Genomic DNA, 20,920 nt, shown 5'->3' with positions numbered 1-20,920 from the left:
TGGACATTCTCTGGCAAGGAACCATGCTTTCCCTCTCCGTCGAAGCCACCAACAAGCTCAACGAAGTCGAGCTTTTCCAGGCCCTCCAACGGGACGAGCAGCACGAGCAAATCTTTTTCGAAAAGGTCAATAAGCTTCTTCAAGAAAACAACGCCTCGGTCCTGACCGAACTGGATATTCGGCTCAATCAGATGCATGACTGGCAGATACGCAAGGTAACGGATGAGCTCCAGTCCATCGTCGAAGACCCCGCTATCGAGGGCACAAGGCACAACGTCGCCTCGCCGCTGCTCCAGGTCATCCAGTCCCAGTCTCGCGTCTCCATGTCGATTCAGAAAGAGACCTGGCGCATCAACGAAAGTGCCCTCATGGACTGGTCACCTCTGCCGATCGGGTCTGGCGGGTTCAGCGAGGTTTTCTCGGCAAAGTACTTTGGAACAAAGGTTGCTGTCAAGCCACTCCTGTGTCGATACGATGAAAGCCAAGTTGATCGCTTTCGCCAAGAAGTTCGTGTCTGGAAGCTCTTGGTTCATCCTCACGTCCTCCCGCTCCTCGGCGCCTGCGATACGGCCGAACGACCCTTCATGATCTCTCCCCTCATGGAGCGCGGCACCTTGCGGAGGCTCGTATCGGACTCGGATCACTCTGTGACTTTGAGCGACAAACTACGGCTGATGTACGAGGTGGCATCAGGCATGGCGTACATTCATGCCAACAATGTGATTCACAGAGACCTCAAGAGTGACAACATCCTCATTGATTCATCCTCGCATGCTGTCATTTCTGATTTTGGAATGGCCGAGACCAAGCAGGCGTCGACTCAATCGCGAAAGATCCTCCCCGGTCAGCTGCCCGGCGGTACAATTGAGTATATGGCGCCAGAGATGCTCAGTGCCGGAGAGCCCTCGCCGCCGACGAAAAAGACCGACGTTTATGCCTTCGGCATTACGCTGTACGAAGTCCTGAACAACGGACTTGTTTGGGTAACCTCGGACGGGCAGCCCATCCTCCAGCATTTGATCATTTCCCATGTCATGCTTGGTCACCGACCAAAGCAGATCGGCAATATCGACGACCCACTCTAGGACCTTGTCGTATTCTGCTGGCATCAGGACCCAGTCCAACGGCCCAAGTTTGCTGAAATCCTTGTTTGGCTCCAAGGACTGTCCCCCAAGCCCCTTCCGGCCTACGAAGATTCGGTCGTGTCTGACCCTGCATCGGAGAGAACTCTCGTCGACAGCGCCCGCTTTTTGGATTCCAGTCGCAGAGATGCGGCTCCGAGCAAGGCCGGCCCACAAACACCTCACCTGTCCAGTCGCTCGAGCGAGCGAGAGCAATTATCTGATGAACCAAAGGCCATCCCAGCTCACTCTCGACAAGGCTCGGCGTGGTGATCCACTGGCCTGCCTTCAAATCGCAAATACCATATCCCAAGACTTGGCTCCCTCCGATCCGCTTTGGAAGGCAGTTGCTCAGCTCTACCGTCAAAGCGCCACGTCCAACGCCGAGGCCTGTTACCACCTTGGTTGGCTCTACTTTATCGGTATCGGTATCAAGCAGACGGATATCGATGCAGTTACCTATTGGCGAGAGGCGCGGAATCTATCTACCCATCCGGGCCTGAGGTCCCTCGCCTCTTTCATGCTAGGATGGTGCAGCTTGCTTGGTCGCGGCGTCCAGAGAAACACCAAACAAGGCATCGATCTGCTCCAAGAAAGTCAAATGAGCATCATGGATCCTGCTGAGGGAGCGATAGGCTAGTGGATAGAAAACGCCGGATCAGCGGCCGCAAACCAGTTCTTCCGGATTAACTCGGTCGGATCTTCCAATGATGGGCTGTGTGGGCATCTGACAGCAATTTGCTATCTGCGCGGCTTTGGAACGGAGCTCGATCCCACGCTGGGTGTCAGCATACTGATCGACCTCTCCGAGAACAACTATGCCATCAGCCAGTATCAGCTTGGCCTCTGCTATCTCAAAGGCGAAGGCGTCGACATTGACTACGGAAAGGCCGTGGAGTGGCTCACCCCCGCCGCAGATCAAGGCAATACTTTTGCTCAGTACCACCTTGGTCGCTGCTACCAATGTGGAGAAGGCGTCAAAAAGAACAACACCCGGGCCTTTGGACTGTACGCTGCCGCGGCGGAAGACGGCCTCGTCGCTGCCCAAATGAGTCTAGGTCACTGCTACAGATACGGTATAGGCGTCGAGCCGGCCTACGACTTGATTGTCCAGTGGTATACCAAGGCGGCCGAATCCGGAAATGTGGATGCGCAACTCTGCCTTGCCAATTTCCACTGCTCGGAAAGTGGCTTCCACAACCACGGACTTGCTCTCCCATGGTATACTAGGCTCTCCGATCAAGGTCATCCCGAGAGTCAGTGCATCCTGGCCGGCATGTATCTTGATGGAACCGGAGTCGCAATGGACAAAGTCAGGGCTACAGCCCTCTACACCAAGTCTGCCAACCAGGGAAACATGTATGCACAGAACATGCTCGGTCGGTGCTACCAACTAGGATGGGGGGTTTCCAAGGATCTTCCTCTCGCGATACACTACTACCAGTTGGCTGCCGATCAAGGCCTCGATCTTGCCCAAAACAACCTCGGATGCTGTCATCTCGATGGTGTTGGCGTGACTAAGGACGCGCGAATGGCTGTGACTCTGTTCACAGCGGCAGCCGAGCAAGCCAACGCCGACGCCCAACTTCACCTGGCTCGGTGTTATGAGCGTGGAATCGGTGTCAAGAAGGAGTGTGCCAAGGCGTACGAGTGGTACTGCAAGGCGGCAGATCAAGGACAGGCGGAGGCTCGTGCAAGAGCAGAGTCTATGAAGGCGAAAGGGTGCTTGGTCATGTGAACGAAGGGGCATATCTCCGCAGAGTCAAGCCCATGAGGGTAGGAAGCAGCGGTTTTCGGTGTGCCGACAATGGCTCTGAGAGCGAGCAGCTCCCCGAGAAAGCACCAGTGATCCCGCTGTGATGGCCACTCCGAAATCAAGCAGAGCTGATTGCAAACTGTTTTCTTGATTTTCCATTGTGATGTACGGCGTGTTGAGGAAACAGCGGGACAACAGCACGCCGTATTCGAATCATATCACACGCTGGGCCAACATCGACGAAGCTGATCTTATCAATTCCCTGTGCGTCCCTGTGTGAGGCAGATGCAAGGAGTGAGCGAGCGCGACGGGGACCAGTGAATCGTTGCAGATGCGGTCACTGCAAGTCAGGGTCAGACGGTCGCGCTCCGGTCTCCACAATCGACCTACACACTGGTCTCGGAGTATCAGCGGTGAATGGTGCTTTTGGACACATTGAAGATGGTGGCGACCTTGCGCAAGCTGCAGTGCAGCGATGCGGAAAGCGAGGGTGCTGTGCTTGGCCATGATCGCAATGAGTGGGTGGGTGTATTCAGGTTCCAGAAAAAAACTACTGTCATGGCTCAACGGGGTGTCCCATTTCATTTTGGAAAGGCTGTAATGTCACCCATTTCGTTTTGGAAAGGCTGTAATGTCACTCAGTCCGATCGATCAACGCAATTCAACCCACACAAACCACACCAGCCACCCCTGTGCTGAGGTGCCCCGTTTCAACACAGACTCGCTATATATGCACTCCTGTGCGCCGTAATGTCCATCGACCACACAGCGTGCACTACCCCATGTAATGCACTCGGGAGCAGACAGGGCTCCGTCCCCATCGTCCATTTCCGATGATGTCAATCACGGGGCCTGCACGACAGCTTTCTCATCCGAATTCCACGCTTCTTTGCAGCGCGATGAGTTTCATTGTTCTATTCGGCGCTTTGCTGCATTCCAAACGAAGCAGAGATTTCGGAAAAGAAATAGTACCGACTTCCTCCATCCGTCGGTTTGGATGCTAATTGTGGCCTCGGCCCCTGCCCTTGCACCTGTCCACCCCCGTACCGCTCTCTTGACCGATTGAGTTGACCTGAAGTAGTAGCGACCGGTGACAGGCAGTCATGGCGCACTCGAATTCAGACACCATCGATATATCCGAACTCGAGCAAGCAAAGGAGTCACATCCGGTCCTGGCAAAGGTCGATCATCTGCAGGACGGCATGACTCTGCCGAGACTCCCAACTGCAAAACGAGGGGCGCATGGTCCGCAGCACTTTGCCAACTATGAGGTATGTCTTCCCAAGGAGTTTGATGTTGATGGAAGCATGACTCGTGAGGCAATTAATAGCAGAGCAGTTGTCTCACCTCTTTGCTTGCACCAGAGCATCGACTTTGAGGAACCGGATGGACATCTCCTGAGACAACACTATCAGGATCAGGCCGGAAAGCGATGGGTGAGCCCAGTAAACAGGATGTACATGCAGTATGCCCCACTTGACCATCGAGGTCCACGCTCCGGTAACATTGCGGTGCTTACTTCAATGCTCACGGACCCGATTGATGGCTAATCCTGGTGTGCCTATGGGAATAGACCATACTGGCTCAAAACATCTTCTCGTACTGTAAGTACCAAAGCCAATGTACAAGCCGATGCGAAGGTCGTCTTCGCTGGGTACTTGCTGACAATATTCATTATCCCGAACAACATGAAATGGCAGTTTTGGCACTGTTCATCTCTATTGTGGTATCCTTGACATTTGTCCTGCTTGTCTTCTCGACAGACAAGATAGGCGAGTGGAGGATCGAGCTCTTCGAGCATCTGTTTGAACACAACAATCAGTTGCTGGCCGTCCTCGTTGCCCTGGGAACCTGTGTTGGATTTGCAGTGTTTCCCTCTCTCTTCGTTCTGATGATAACGGTAAGAGGGCTTATTGAAGCTTACAGACAAAAGCTTGACTGCATAACTCCATCCATGGGATCGTCAATCCATGGCGATGCAGCCTATCATCGCATCCTCCCAGTCCAGCAGGTGCTTTGATCATAGACGTGGATATCTCACGGGCGTTGAAAGGGCTGTTGGTTAACTGACACTCTAGCGTACTATCGTCTATAGCCCGATGCCATAGGCTCGGGCATGACCCAGGTCATTGCCTTTCTGAACGGGGCTGCAGTTCTTTCGGGAGTCACTTGGCAAACGATCGTTGGCAAATGCGTGGGCGTCATAGGTCTTGTGGCATCCGGGCTCTATTCAGGTATCGACGGTCCCATGGCCAAGATCGGCTCTTCAATCGCCATTGTCGTAACAAGGGGAGTCCACAAGTTTCCTGTGCTGCGGAAGATTTTCTATGCCGAGGGAGGCACTTTGGCAAAAATGGATACAGACGACAGCGCCGAGGCCGTTGGGGCAATGAGCCTCTTCAACGTTTTGGAGCAGAAGAACCTTCGGCTTTTCGCCACTTTGGGAGCGGCCGCCTCCATTGCCGCAATCTTCCGAGCACCGGTCGGGGCAGCTGTCTTTGCTCTCGAAGAGACAACCAGCTTCTGGGAGCCGAGTCTCATGACCCGCACGATCTTTAGCACCACCACAGCGTACATCGTCGTTTGCGTCACCAATAAGCTAACTGGCGTCAGCGGCACGCTCCTTGACCGAATCTTCACCGGAGCCGCCACCCTGTTTCCGACGAACATATCATGCTTTGATCACTATAGCGGGTTCCATATTCTGTTTTTTATTTTCATTGCCGTGTGCTCAGCTCTAATTGGCCAGCTTCATAATTTGTTTCTGTCGTTTGTTCATCGCACTCGCAAGCGATATTTGATCGACAAAGACAAGAAGGGCTCGATGCGAACAAAACTGTGGCGTCTTCTTGAAGTTGTCGTCGTCTGCTTGATCACCGCGGGAGTCACAGCCATCCCCATGGCTGAGGATAGCGTCGATACATGCTCGCCGCTCTTCAATAGTGTACAGCATGCACTGGAAGCGGCTCCGTTGTGTGCCCAACTCAACTCCAGTAACATATGTCAAGGGAGTTCAATCAGCGATTGCTACCAAGAGCTCAACTACGTGTGCCTTCCACTGGAACTTGACGCGGCATTTGCCGAGGTAGGTTGTGTGTGCCGAGTGGAAATGAGGTTCAAGCGGATGCCACTGAATGTTGAATATGCGATCCGCTGCTATCAAGAGCGATAAGCTGAAGCATTCACCAAGCAATGATACATGGCGGCCGAGATAAAAACGATTTGGTCGCCATGATCTGTCGAATAGGATAGCATTGTTACATCTTAATCGGGTAACTCATCAAATCTAGTGTTGCTTTTCCCCCAGAACCTACTGCTGACCTATCAAAAGTTCCGAGACGCATACTGCCCAGATTCAGCCGGAGATGTTCTGTTTCCAGACTCTACCAATAACGCGACAACACCCCAGGACGACAAAAGATATAACTTTACATATGTGAGCGGCGAGGAATTCATCAAAGAGGCAATATCCGGGCCTTATATTGGAGTTTTCGAAAGGCTCCACCTCAAGTTCAATACTAAATTGACCGAATATGGAGGGAGTCTACACTCTCGATCCACAGAGCCCCCGGCATCGAGCAACACGACACCCACTTCATCCATGATCACCGAAGCTGCAACAACGAATTCGACGCCTTCGTCGGATTTGTGTTACTGGGAGCTTCGATCGCTATTATGGACGACTCCAGGTAGACGGCTTGGAGGGGCGCCGACTTTAAGGCTGATGCATAGAAAAAGATGTGACAGTGAAAATGACTAACCGACTGGTTTTCATACAGAAAAACAGCTCAAGTTGCTGCTGATTCGCGGTCTGAACGGGATATGGAAGATCAAGACTCTATTGATCTTTGCTGGAATATACTGGTCCCTCAGCACGCTCACCTATTACATTGCCCTTCCAACAGGTACGAATGATGATAAAATCGGCGTGGCAAGGGAAACAGGGGCGTTTGAAAACGCAGAATATCACGATAAGTCGGACGCAGTTGAAGCAGGAACACGAGAAGGGAATGCTTACAACTTTGTCGATAATCAATCGCAGATGTCGTCGTGCCTAACCTTATCATAGGCGCAGCTTTTGGACGAATGGCCGGGGTCGTTATCAATTATATTGGGGAGTCATTTGGAGTATATGTCCAGGATCCTGGATACTACGCGCTCATCACGATGGCTTCATTTTGGGCGTCGACTTCCCGTTTGGTTTTGACCGTAACGGTGATATCATTTGAGCTGACAGGCGATTATACGACCCTGCCTGTTTTGATCATCGTGACGTTCATTGGCGCATGGGTATCATCAAGTATTTCTCCCGAATCCATCTACCATACAGAGATGGAAAACAACAAGGTTCCATATTTGAGTCACGAACCCTATGCCGAGCTCAAGTTCATGTCGGTATCCCAAATCATGAATCAGCATGTGGTTTGCATCGAGGAGAATATGAAGCTCTCGAAATTGATCAAATACGCAAAGGAGGAAACCCACAGTGGCTTTCCTGTCGTTGAATATTACAACTTGGATAACGACGGGGATGGTCGAATCGATCACCACCACAAACCAAAGCCGATCGGATACGTCCGGCGAGATAGAATACAATCCGCCATCGACATATACATGAACGAAGATCCAGACACAAATCGAATCATATCGGTAAGTTTAAAAGCACAAAGATATGACGAGGTATCTACTCCTACTCATAAACTCATGCCAATGTTATCCGTCTAACAAATCGCAGCTGAGGAACATCATGAATGTGTCGCCATTCATTGTTCGGGAAAACACGACGGCAGCAAAGGCGTTCAGTATATTTCGTCAAATGGGGCTCCGACAAATATTGGTGGTAGATCGAAATGGGTTTATGGTGGGAATGATTTCGAGGATTGACCTTCTCAAGCCCAGAATCGAGCACGATAAACATCCCGTTGGAACACTGGATCAAACGATAGATATCGACAAGCCATGAGATGCTAAATAGTCATGGAGAACGAGAAATGACTTGTACCCAGTCATTAGAGAAAACTCTCATGAAGATATAGAGATACAAGTATGAGTAGTCAGGCACGAGATATGTATAGTTCCATATTCCTAACACCCGTATCAGATCTTGAAAACACGGAGGAATGTTGGTGTCATTGAATTGATACTCGAGATGATCTATGAGGGAGTTGATTCTGTTTTGAATGCAGATTGGTGCCATGCCATAACAACCACGCTGTGACAAAGATTTGTTGACTCAACCCTCCCAAAAACATTCGACTCTCGGGCCAATCGATCTCAAACTAGACCTGACTGACCCGAAGTTGTCAGCGTGTTATAGACCGACTCATTGTCCACCATATCCAACGACATAAAAACAAAATAATAAACAAGGATATCCCATGATTTGATGCAATTCTATCCACATGCCACGGGTTTCAAAAACGAAACGGGATACCTTGGTTAAACCCGGACTGGCAAAAATTCTGGGATCTGAATACACAGCCCATGTGCATCTTGATTCCATGGAGTAGTCGAGAATATCGCATTACTGCTAAACAGCATGCGCAAGGCTATTGTCATCTTCAGTGTGTCCAAGAGTGCAATTAATCGATTACATTCAGGTATCAGCGTAGCGACCTACGTTCGAATCATAACCGGTCGATGCGCAACTGGGCACCACAAGCTACAAAACTGATCCAGCCCATCATCGAGCACAGCTAATTCCAGTCCAGCTCGATGATTCGCTGCCTGTCAGGAACGGGGCGTGGGAAACAAGCGTCAGTAAACCGGGTGGGCTCTTGACGGTGCAGACAGGGCGTGGGAATCGGAACGAGGGCAAGAACGAGGAGCAGGGGCAGGGAGCAAGGGCAAGGTCCGAGAGAGTGATGATCTTATATTCAGAAAAGTGATAAGATAATTCACTGGGTGTGCTTTCCCTCTGGCCCCTGAGCTCCTCGAATTATACTTCGACCATCCAATCTATCATGTCATCGAGCTCAGCCACAGGATAAGCCACGATGTGATCAAATAAAGTAAATGAATGAACTAATCTAACGAATGATGCAAGAGGGGCTCGATCACTATCAACCACCATGTCCATGGGGGCCATGACCAACTACCGCGCCAAACCCCAAATCATGGCACGCGTCCATAACACTGCTCATTTGATTCCATGCTTTGAAAAAAAGTGCCATTATCGTTCTGACTGTGATGATCATGCACGTTGGGAACACGTGTGGACTGCTGCGCGTGATGCACCGTGAGTCATGTTTGTTGGTCTTGGCGTGTATTCCCTGATTGGCTGGCGCCGATGACTCTTACTTCGCCTCCGACTGCGCTGTGCTTCGCCCCTCTCTCTAGCAGCTCCGCCTTCCTCGCACCCCCATCTCGTCCCTCGTTTGTCGCTCCACCCTTCTCGCCCACTTTCGCCCTTCGGTTTCCCTCTTGGCTATAAAGCCCCTCCTTTCTTGCACCCATTTTGTCAGGGTTCAAACCGCACTTTCCCACGGCTGGAACCAGGTGTGACACGCTTCCCGATCCAGCATGCCTGCCCGCGTTTGGGGTACACGAGCGCGTCTGTCCAGTCCCGTTTATTGTTTCCACAGTCATGTACCATGAGAAACCAGATAAATAAACCACTTCCCTCGCCCGGCCCTTCCCAGGCGAGTGAACCTCTCCCAAGCTTCTTGCCCAGTCTCCACGACCCCGTTCCTCGCTCCACGACCCCGTCCTTCCCAGTCCCAGACCCTAACATGGTAGCATCGGACATTAAGAACTCCGACGACCTCATCCGTGCCTTCGGGCAGCTCTCCTTGGATGAGCAGGCCTCGGCCCTCACTGCCCTCCGAATCAGAATGAGCGCTGCCGCACCCAGCGCCATCGCCCCTGCCCCTGCCTGTAACGTCCACTACTGGGACGTTGGGGCAAGACGGGGAGGGAGGGGGTACAAGACAAGACAGGACGGGGCAGAACAGGGCGGTGCTAGGCTACTCTAGCGGACGGGTGAGCTCGGGGAGCACTTACGTTTATTCACGATAAAACCGAACTCCAGACAAACGGGGGGAACGGGGGCAACCCGCAGGTATACCCTGCGGTGGCCTGCCTGCGGTGCGTGAAAACGCAAAGCGCAGCACAGGTCACGACCCACTGCGCCGCGCAGTACGCGCAGTACGCGCAGCACAGCGTCGGAGATACCATCTCCTACACTCCCACACTTAAGAAGGCTTCCTGCGAGGAGCCCTGCGTGTGCTCTTTATTTGGGGCTCCTCGAGGTGTTTACCGTATTTACTCAGCTCCTCGGGTGCATGGGACAAGTCCTCCAGTGTTTGCCATGTGTTGCCCGAGTGTGGGTAACCAACCCACTTGACATAAAACCGAAGTGACCCATCAGCCACTTTCTTGTGCCTCACGATCCTTTCGACTTCATATTCTTGAGTATAGTATTGTCCGAGGTCGTCTTCCAGTGGTGCGTCGTCCGGGACACCTTCGTCGGCGTCGGGGAACTGTGCTGGACTGCGGGTCGTGTGGCGACGCAGCTTGGACACATGGAAGACAGGATGGAGCTTGCTTCCAGGTGGCAAGTCCAACAGGTAGTTGAGGGGACTGGGTCGGGCCGCTATCTTGAACGGTCCTCGGTACTTGGGCAACAACTTCTTTGACTGGGCTTCGGGGACCTTGATGTTGTCGGCGTCCAGGTAGACAAGGTCTCCAACTTCAAAGGAGACATCCTGGTGTCGGCGGTCGTAGTACTTCGCCATCACTTGTTGCGCATCCGTGAGCGCGTCGGCGATCATCTTGTGTCGGACTTGATGATCTTTGACAAAGGCACTTGGTTTGGGAGGCAATCCAGCCGTGGACTCGGTCAGTGTCAAGGAGGTGGGAACATCAGGCTGGAATCCGTAGAGCGCCTCAAAGGGGCTCAAGCCAGTTGTGCTCGACTTGGCGGTGTTGTATGCAAACTCTGCATGACTCAGCTGTATGTCCCAGTCGTCTTGGCTGGTCGAGGCGTATGTCCTCAGGTATTGCTCGAGGGTGCGGATCGTCCGCTCGGACTGTCCATCCGTTTGTTGGTGGTGCGAGGTTGACATGTTCAGCTTGGTGCCGAGATGGTCGAACAGACTTGTCCAAAACAAGGAGGTGAATCGGGGGTCTCGATCACTGACGATGGACTTTGGGAGGCCGTGGTGCTTGAACACATGCTTGAAGAACAGCAGTGCAAGGTCAGGCGCGGAGCATGTCGTCTGGCACGGCACAAAGTGTGCCATCTTGCTGAACCTGTCGACAAAGACAGCGATTGCATCGTGGTCCAACTTGGTCGTCGGTAGATGCGTGATGAGATCCATGGACATGCTGGTCCAGGGGCGGTCGGGAACAGGCAGGGGTTGCAGCAATCCTTGCTCTCGGGTCGTGCGTGACTTGACCATCTTGCAGGTATGGCAGGACTCGATGTACTTCTCGACGGTGCGCTTCATTCCAGGCCAGTATGCGACTTTGGCCAGTCGGTCGTATGTCTTCTCGACTCCAAAGTGTCCAGCGAGGGGCGAGTCGTGGACCTCTTGGAGCAACTTGGTCTTCAACGACGGAATGTCCGGCACACAGACACGGCTGTCCTTCTTCAGGAGGAGCAGGCCATCACGCACTGTGTACTCGGATGATTCGTCGTCCTTGGGGAGCTTAGACACCTTTCGGAACAGTTCTCCGAACTGTTTGTCGTTGGCGATGTTGTCTCGGACAACATCCAGCATCGTGTTGTCGACACTGACAGTCGACTCGTACAGTGACGCCAATTGGTAGTCGGGGCGTCGGGACAGTGCGTCAGGCACCACATTGAGTTTGCCTTTCTGGTATACAACCTCGTAGTTGTACTCGGCGAGGAACTCCATCCATCGCGCTTGGCGTCGGCTCAGGTTCTTCTTGGTGTCGAGGTAACGCAGTGACTGGTGGTCCGTCACAATCTTGAAGGGCTTGGCGGTACCGTGGAGGTACACTCGGAACTTCTGCAGCGCGTAGATGATCGCAAGCTGCTCCTTCTCGTGCACGGGATAGTTGATCTCGTGTTGGGACAGTTTGCGCGACTCGAAGGCAACGGGCCTTCCCTCCTGCATCAAAACAGCTCCCACCGCAAAGTCGGAGGCGTCGGTGTGCACGGAGACATCCGTGTTCGGGTCGAACACAGCGAGGACAGGAGCGTTCGTCAAGGCGTGCTTGAGGGTCTCGAACGCTTGGCGTTGTGGGTGGTCCCACACGAAGGGGCACTCTTTGCGGAGTAGGTCTGTGAGTGGACCGGCAGTGCGCGCCAGATCGGGGATGAATCGGCGGTAGTAGTTGACGAGACCGAGAAACGACTGCACGTCAGAGACGCATGCGAGCGGCGGCCACTCGACCACAGACTTGACCTTGGCGGGGTCGACTTCGATTCCTCTTCCTGAGACAACGTGTCCCAGGAACGGGACTTGATTCTTGAAGAACTCACACTTGGACAGTTTGGCATACAACTTGTGCTCGCGTAGCTTGGCCAGCACGCGGGCGACATGACCTTCATGGGTCGCTTCATCCTTGCTGTACACAAGGATATCATCCAGGTACACGATGACAGAGTTGTCGAGCTCTTGGCGGAACACATCGTTCATCAGCTGCATGAACGTGGCAGGTGCGTTCGTCAATCCGAACGGCAGCACTAGGAACTCGTACAGTCCGTAGCGAGTCCTGAAGGCGGTCTTGTGGACATCATCCTCGTGGATGCGGATCTGATGGTAGCCTGAGCGGAGGTCTATCTTGCTAAAGACCTTTGCTCCACTCAGACGATCCATCAACTCGTCGATCCTGGGCAACGGGTAGGTGTTCTTGATGGTCTGTTTGTTTAGTGCGCGATAGTCGACGCACATCCTGAGATCACCTTCTTTCTTCTTGACAAAGAGCACTGGTGCACCATACGGTGACTGGCTCGGGCGGATGAACCCATGGGCGAGGAGGTCATCCAACTGGCGCTTGAGTTCGTCCATCTCCGTCAGCGACAGTTGGTACGTCGGTCTTGACGGAGGCGACGAGCCTGGTTCGATGTCGATGCGATGATCGACGGTGCGTTGGGGTGGCAGGCATTGTGGCAACTGGTCGGGGAATACGTCCTTGTACTCGTCGAGCAGCTTGGTCACCACAGGCGGGGGACCGGGACCGGCTTGGTCGGTGTCGTCGACCTCACGCACGACACAGAGGAACGACGTGTCCTTCTTGATCAGCCTCTTGAATTGCATGGCTGAGAGGAGAGGTGGCATGTTGGGTGAGGCCATGCCCTGCAGGACAATGTCAGGGCCAACACGGACAGTGCGGCCTTTCCAGTCGACGACTGGAGTCGGCTCGGCACGAGCAAGCCAGCTCATGCCGAGGATGGCATCGAACTTGGTGTCGATCACTTGGAACAACAGGACAGGATGGTACTTGGGATGGAGGGCCACTCGCAGGACCACTTGGTGTGTGCACTGCTGCACACGATCGTCTGCAAGCGCCACACTCATCGGCGACTTCTTCTTGGTTGCATGTATGTTGAGCTCCTGGAGCAAGCGTCTGCTGACAAAGTTGCAGCTTGCTCCAGAGTCCACCATCATTCGGACGGTGTGACCTTGGACGGTGGCAGGGAGGTACAGCAGGGACTCTTCATGGTCCTCCTGCACAGCCTCCTGCACCATGACTTGACTTGGGGGAACGGGCGACACTTGGTCTTGGTTGGCTTCATCACGGCCACTCGGACATTTTGGATAGGGTTCGGCCATTGCGGGGGCCTGCGGCGTCAGCACGCCATTGCACACGACGTCCACGGCTTGCGGACACATGTCGGAAGCATCCGACACACACGACTTGACAGGGGTGAGGGCACAGGCGGTCCTGTCCCTCAAGGGTTCTTGATTTTCTTTTTTGTTTTGGTTTTCAATTTTGGTTTTCTCTTCACGTTCGTGGAGAGGCAGGCGGCTTGCGCCACCATGCACCTCTCGCACGACGCACAACACTTGGTTTGTTTCTCCTTCGGGGGAGGGGGCGAGGTGAACTTCCTCTGGAGACGCGTGGACTGCATTGAGCAATCCACGGCGTTGGTCTCCTACTAGGGCTCCAGAGCCACCTAGTAGGGTCGGCCGTTTCCCGACTTCATGGGGCACTCCTTGGCCTGGTGTCCCGGTCGGTGACAGAAGAAGCAGGAACCATGGCGGAGGTCCTCCTGCTTCTGTCTGTCCTTGGGGGAGACAGTGGCAGCTTGCTGGAACCGGGAGCGGGGAGGGCCACGAGCCTCCATGGCGTTGACGTCAACGTCCATGGGCTCAGGCATGGGTCTTGCGGGCGGGGCCGGGCGAGGCGGACGGGCTGGGACGTGATGAGACCGATGGCCGCCTGCCAGCTGCGGGTAGAACTGGCGGCCATGGTACTGGACGTTGTCGAGGTTCTCGGCAACGTCCATCATCACGTCCAGGGACTTGCGGGCATCAGGGTTGCTGGCGATGTACTCTCTGATCTTGGGCTTGAGGCCCTTCTGGAAGAGGTACATCGCATCAGCAGAGCCCAGCTCCTCAATCTGGGAGGAGAGGTCTTCAAACTCCTCGATGTAGCGGGTCACAGAACCACGCTGCACGAGAGAGTATAGCTTGTCACGGGCAATGAGTTCAGCATTGGGGCTGCCGAAGCGGCGACGGAGGCGGTCCTTGAAGTCGTCAAACACACCTTCGCTCTGCTCGTCGAACCCTTGGCGGCGGTACCAACGGTACGCCTGGTCCTTTAAGCAGAGCTTGGCGGCGACGATGTGGTGGGTGGGGGCGACTTGGGCAGCATCGAGGTAGTCCTCGAGTTGCTGCAGCCAGTCCTCCACCGAGGAGGAGCGGCTCTTCCCAGTAAACACTGGGGCACGGAAGGTCTTGAGGAAGGCTTCCGGAAGTGGGCGGGGGTTGCTCATGGCAGGGGCAGGCTCCAGGGACAGAGAGGAGAGTCGGTCGGCAAGAGAGGCGGGATCCAGCTTGAGGATCTAGAAAGAGGACAAACAGGACGAAAACAAGACGAGGATTTCCGATGCTACCATGTAACGTCCACTACTGGGACGTTGGGGCAAGACGGGGAGGGAGGGGGTACAAGACAAGACAGGACGGGGCAGAACAGGGCGGTGCTAGGCTACTCTAGCGGACGGGTGAGCTCGGGGAGCACTTACGTTTATTCACGATAAAACCGAACTCCAGACAAACGGGGGGAACGGGGGCAACCCGCAGGTATACCCTGCGGTGGCCTGCCTGCGGTGCGTGAAAACGCAAAGCGCAGCACAGGTCACGACCCACTGCGCCGCGCAGTACGCGCAGTACGCGCAGCACAGCGTCGGAGATACCATCTCCTACACTGCCCCTGCCTTCTCAGTGAGGCCCAAGATCCCACTCCCCGAACCCTTCACCGGTGTTCGGAAGGCTGGAGTAGTCGAGGAGTTCATCCTCTCGATGAACGAGTACATCGACTACTACCAGCTCGACGATGACGTTGCCGTCCGCAACATCACCATGAACCTCCGTGGCACCGCCAAGTCCTGGTGGCGCCTCTACGCCCAGAGGTACCCCGGGGAGGCAGCCAACATGACCCCCGAGATTCTCACGAGTCTCATCCGTGAGAACTTCGTTCCAGTGACGGCCACCAGGCGCCTCCTGGACGAACTCGACAACCTCAGACAGACCGGGTCTGTCGAAGCCTTCAACTCCAAGTTCCGCAACCTGTTGCTGAACCTTCCTCAGCTCTCCCCGAACACCGAGGACCTGGTCCACAGGTACCTCTCCAAGCTCAAGCCCAAGGTCAGGGCCGAGGTGGAGTGGAAGCTCTCTGACGGGGACTTGACTCTCGAGGACGCCATGGCTTACGCCGAGCGTTACGACTCGATCATGCACCAGTCAAGCCCCTACGCTCCTCCACCTCGCCCTCAGCAAAGGGAGAAGTTTATATTCCGCAACAACCCTCCTCCCAGGGTCAACAACCACTTCCGTGCACCGTCTCCCACTGTTAGAGTCCGGAGGGGACTCAACGGCAAAAGAAGAAGTGAGCTCGAAGTGAGCTCAGGGAAGGCAAGGGTAAAGTCCGAAGTGGACTCGGAGAGGGAGCGAGGAAAGCAAAGATCCGTTCAAGATAAGACTTGTCTCGAAATGAGACGTGAGGAACACTCAGAGAATAAAGTAGAAGGCACTTTATTTAGTCCTATTTTGAACGCTGAGGTTCGACTACACATCGCGGGGGTCAGGCTATTTATAGACAGGTCCGGACTTGGCAGCGAAGGGCGGCCAAGGGAGGGAAAAGTGGGCGATCGAGCAGGGCGAAGGGGGCGATGCACGAACGAGGGCCGAGAAGGACCACCGAGACAGGCAGAGAACCAAAGCGAGAGAGGCGCAAGCAAAAGCGAAGCACCTGGCAGGAGAAACGTGCAAAGGCGAAGCAATGTGACTCAACGTCCAAGAAGCGGATTGGTCAAGTATAAGGTTGGGGCAAATGCATGCGAGATGAACAAGAGATCGGGGCGGTCAGGCAGGTCATGAGTCACCGGTGGGGGGACACATGACCGGCAGCCGAATTGCAGCCAATCGCAGCAAGGCGCGTGCACAAACAAACCGGCGCGTGCGAAGAAGACAAAGGAAGCGGAGCAGCGCGGGAAAACGGAAGTGCGGAAGGAGCGGAAAAGACAGGCAAAGGGCGGAAAATCGGAGGGGAACTGCAAAGCTACACACAAACAAACGGAAAGGCAAAAGAACAGCCAAGTGTGCAGTCAAAGTGGGGAACAAGCAGGAGCTATCCCTAACATCATCCCCTTCCTTAGCGACGAACTCCGGGCGTCGCCTTCGGCTTTGAGGGATAGCGAAGGTGGAAGTCAGCAACAAGATCAGTGGCGTGGGAAACATTGGCAGCGGGCTCCCAAGACCGGTCAGTCTCGGAATAGCCCTTCCACTGAACCAAGTACTGTAAGCGACCGCGGAAGAGCCGAGAATCGAGAACAGTCTCGACCTCAAACTCTTCCTGGGAGTCAACAAGAATGGGTGGAGGTTCGGGTTGGGTGAACTCGGGAACAATGTCCTTCGTTCGGGGTTCAAGGAGGGATACATGAAAGACGGGGTGGACTTTGAGAGTGGAAGGGAGTTTAAGTTCAAAGGCAACGGGGTTGATGCGGCGAAGAACTTTAAAGGGGCCAAGCTTTTTCTGGTCAAGCTTGTTGGAGGGACGAAGGGTGCGGATGTGGCGACGATCCAGAAAAACGAGGTCGCCAACGGAGATGTCGGGAGTGGGGAGACGGGATTTGTTGGCCTGCACAGTGTAGGACTCTTGGGCAACCCGGAGGTTGGCCTTGAGATCTGTTAGGGGTCAGGTGGGGGAAACAGTTGGTGAGACGGGGAACGATCGTCAGGTAGTGATTCGACACAATGGAGATCACATCCACCCCCACTGCGCCGCATCGGTGATCAGGGGGAACGCCACAGTTCTCGTAGAATGCATATTAAATGATCACGGAATAACGAGTATAAGAACCCCAGGGGAGTAGCCCCTTGTAAGGAGTGAACAAGCGCAAGGACGAAGACCAAGTGCTTGGTATGAGCTTTATTAGCTTTTAGCCCCGAACACCAAAGAACAAGTTTTGTTCGAACTGGTGTTCAACATAGGCTCAGACATGCAGGGCTATTTATAGACCGGGAGAAGGTCGAGGGGCAAAAGTGGGCGAGAAGGGTGGAGCATCACAGAGAAGCGAGAAGGGGGTGCGAGAGTGGCTGGTGTGCAAGCGAGAGAGGCTTGGCACAGCCCGGGGACATGTGCCGAGCGGTGGGGGAGGCAGGAAACCAGTAGACGCGGGTGGCAACGGCGCGTGCTCATGCATGGGGGCAAACAAACACGTGGGGACTCATGATTGGTGCGGAGGGCGAGAGCATGCGGGACAATCTCATTGGTCCGTTGTGATGCTGGTCATCACACTATCTCCTCCTCAAACTACGGCGTGTTCCATCTTGAGTTCTCCTGGGGCCAGGCTTGTCTGGGTAGCGTCGGTGGTACTCCGCGGCCACCGTTGGGGCAAAGACAATGTCGGCGGGCTCCCAACTTCGATCGGTGACCGGGTAGCCTTTCCAATCGATGAGATAGTGCAGCTTTCCGCGCACGAACTTGGAGTCTAAGATCTCTTCGACCTCCCACTCCAAGTTCCCATCGATGACCACCGCAGGGGGCGGCGCTTGCACCCGACCCGGAAGCGAGTTCTTCTTGTAGGGCTCAAGAAGAGACACATGGAACACCGGGTGCACCTTTATGTCCTTTGGCAAGTCCAGGCGGAAAGCCAATGTCCCGACGGCCTCGAGGATGGTGAATGGTCCAATCCTCTGGTAATCCAGCTTCTTGCTTGGGCGAGTGGTGCTGATGTTACGAGTCAGCACCCAGACTTGATCGCCCGGACGCAAGTCGGGAGCCTGGGACCTCCGGAGATCTGAGAAGTGCTTGTAGTCAGACTTTGCCTTCTCAAGATTCTCCTTCAACAGTGCCAGGTTCCGCTGGAGATGTTCAACCCTCTCCGTGGCAGAGGGAACATCAGGGCCGCCAGCGACAACGGGGACTTCGAACCTTGGGTGGAACCCATAGGTTGCCAAGAATGGCGAGGCATGTGTTGACGAGTTCTCGAGGTTATTGTAAGAGAACTCGGCCAACGGCAGCAGCTCGGCCCAGTCATCTTGCTGATACGACGTGTAACAGCGCAGGTATTGGTTGATGACCTGGTTGACCCTCTCAGTCTGTCCATCGGTCTGGGGATGGAAGGCCGTGGACAGACTGGTTTGGATCCCGAGCTGCGTGCAGAGTGCCTTCCAGAACCGAGAGGTGAACTGACTTCCTCGGTCTGAAACCACTGTGTCGGGGAGGCCATGGAGACGAAAGACATTGTCGAGGAACAGTGACGCAGTCTCCTCCGCCGACGGCAGTGAACGCCAGGACATAAAGTGTGCCATCTTTGTGAGGCTGCATACCACCACAAAGATGCAGGTGTGACCCTTGGACTTTGGCAGATCAGTGATAAAGTCCATGGTCAGTGTCCCCCAGGGTCGATCGGCTGTCTGGAGTGGCAACAGGAACCCAAACGGCTTGTGTCGCGGAGCTTTCGAGCGTGCACAGGTGTCGCACGTCGAGACGTACTCTTTGACATCTTTCCGATAGGTTTGCCACCAAAACTGTCGCGATACCAGAGCCAGAGTCCGTCGGATGCCTGGATGACCCACAGCGACTGGGTCATGGCACGACTTGAGCGCCGGAACTCGGCACGACTCTGGGACTACAATCCTGTTCTGGAAGGTGAGGTACTGGCCATTCCAGACGAACTTCGGGTCACGACGGTATTTGTCTAGACCGGGATCCCGAGCCTGCTCTTCGGCTATGAGCTGCAGCAAGTCCACAGGGTCACTGCGACTTGCAACCGAAGAGCGGGCGTCTCTGCTTCGGAGCACGCGTATCACCGCGGCAGGATCGAGAAGCAGAGGCGGATCCCTCGACACGGAGGCCGACGAAGGGATGTAGTCCGAGCGACGAGACAGGGCATCGGCCTTGCCGTTCCTCGCACCAGGACGGTACTGGATGCGGATGTCGAACCGAGACAAGATGTTAGGGATAGCTTCTGCTTGTTCTCCACTTTGACTGCACACTTGGCTGTTCTTTTGCCTTTCTGTTTGTTTGTGTGTAGCTTTGCAGTTCCCCTCCAATTTTCCGCCTTTTGCCTGTCTTTTCCGCTCCTTCCGCACTTCCGTTTTCCCGCGCTGCTCCGCTTCCCTTGTCTTCTTCGCACGCGCCGGTTTGTTTGTGCACGCGCCTTGCTGCGATTGGTTGCAATTCGGCTGCCGGTCATGTGTCCCCCCACCGGTGACTCATGACCTGCCTGACCGCCCCGATCTCTTGTTCATCTCGCATGCATTTGCCCCAACCTTATACTTGACCAATCCGCTTCTTGGACGTTGAGTCACATTGCTTCGCCTTTGCACGTTTCTCCTGCCAGGTGCTTCGCTTTTGCTTGCGCCTCTCTCGCTTTGGTTCTCTGCCTGTCTCGGTGGTCCTTCTCGGCCCTCGTTCGTGCATCGCCCCCTTCGCCACGCTCGATCGCCCACTTTTCCCTCCCTTGGCCGCCCTTCGCTGCCAAGTCCGGACTTGTCTATAAATAGCCTGACCCCCGCGATGTGTAGTCGAACCTCAGCGTTCAAAATAGGACTAAATAAAGTGCCTTCTACTTTATTCTCTGAGTGTTCCTCACGTCTCATTTCGAGACAAGTCTTATCTTGAACGGATCTTTGCTTTCCTCGCTCCCTCTCCGAGTCCACTTCGGACTTTACCCTTGCCTTCCCTGAGCTCACTTCGAGCTCACTTCTTCTTTTGCCGTTGAGTCCCCTCCGGACTCTAACAGTGGGAGACGGTGCACGGAAGTGGTTGTTGACCCTGGGAGGAGGGTTGTTGCGGAATATAAACTTCTCCCTTTGCTGAGGGCGAGGTGGAGGAGCGTAGGGGCTTGACTGGTGCATGATCGAGTCGTAACGCTCGGCGTAAGCCATGGCGTCCTCGAGAGTCAAGTCCCCGTCAGAGAGCTTCCACTCCACCTCGGCCCTGACCTTGGGCTTGAGCTTGGAGAGGTACCTGTGGACCAGGTCCTCGGTGTTCGGGGAGAGCTGAGGAAGGTTCAGCAACAGGTTGCGGAACTTGGAGTTGAAGGCTTCGACAGACCCGGTCTGTCTGAGGTTGTCGAGTTCGTCCAGGAGGCGCCTGGTGGCCGTCACTGGAACGAAGTTCTCACGGATGAGACTCGTGAGAATCTCGGGGGTCATGTTGGCTGCCTCCCCGGGGTACCTCTGGGCGTAGAGGCGCCACCAGGACTTGGCGGTGCCACGGAGGTTCATGGTGATGTTGCGGACGGCAACGTCATCGTCGAGCTGGTAGTAGTCGATGTACTCGTTCATCGAGAGGATGAACTCCTCGACTACTCCAGCCTTCCGAACACCGGTGAAGGGTTCGGGGAGTGGGATCTTGGGCCTCACTGAGAAGGCAGGGGCAGTGTAGGAGATGGTAT

At 54.7% G+C, this 20,920-nt stretch overlaps 3 protein-coding genes across 3 annotated transcripts; 2 read left to right on the top strand and 1 right to left on the bottom strand.

Moving 5' to 3' along the window:
• Positions 1-1,860: 1,860 nt before the first annotated feature.
• Positions 1,861-2,859, top strand: BJ171DRAFT_421120 (uncharacterized protein; the record flags this gene model as incomplete). The annotated part of the gene is made up of 1 exon (XM_053107473.1): positions 1,861-2,859. A coding segment is annotated over one exon (999 nt), but the record flags the coding sequence as incomplete, so codon positions are not given.
• Positions 2,860-3,980: 1,121 nt separating this feature from the next.
• On the top strand, positions 3,981-7,913 carry BJ171DRAFT_578862 (chloride channel; the record flags this gene model as incomplete). The annotated part of the gene is made up of 10 exons (XM_053113922.1): positions 3,981-4,148; positions 4,242-4,313; positions 4,451-4,481; positions 4,578-4,777; positions 4,973-5,962; positions 6,185-6,566; positions 6,657-6,782; positions 6,920-7,527; positions 7,613-7,679; positions 7,891-7,913. The coding sequence occupies 10 exons, from the start codon at positions 3,981-3,983 to the stop codon at positions 7,911-7,913; spliced, it is 2,667 nt and encodes an 888-aa protein (XP_052969203.1).
• A 1,315-nt stretch (positions 7,914-9,228) lies between these two features.
• On the bottom strand, positions 9,229-9,899 carry BJ171DRAFT_291917 (uncharacterized protein). The gene has a single exon (XM_053106936.1). The coding sequence runs from the start codon at positions 9,734-9,736 to the stop codon at positions 9,338-9,340; it is 399 nt and encodes a 132-aa protein (XP_052969202.1). The 5' UTR covers positions 9,737-9,899; the 3' UTR covers positions 9,229-9,337.
• Positions 9,900-20,920: the final 11,021 nt, after the last annotated feature.

The sequence above is a fragment of the Polychytrium aggregatum genome, assembly GCF_025602895.1.
Source record: "Polychytrium aggregatum strain JEL109 chromosome Unknown BJ171scaffold_8, whole genome shotgun sequence".
Lineage (NCBI taxonomy): Eukaryota > Fungi > Chytridiomycota > Chytridiomycetes > Polychytriales > Polychytrium > Polychytrium aggregatum.
The sequence above is the reverse complement of the archived record's forward strand: the minus strand, read 5'-3'. Positions and strand labels throughout refer to the sequence as shown.

Coding starts and splice junctions, on each gene's coding strand:
- BJ171DRAFT_291917 (XM_053106936.1), bottom strand. CDS start 9,736: ATGGCGCTGGGTGCGGCAGCGCTCATTCTGATTCGGAGGGCAGTGAGG.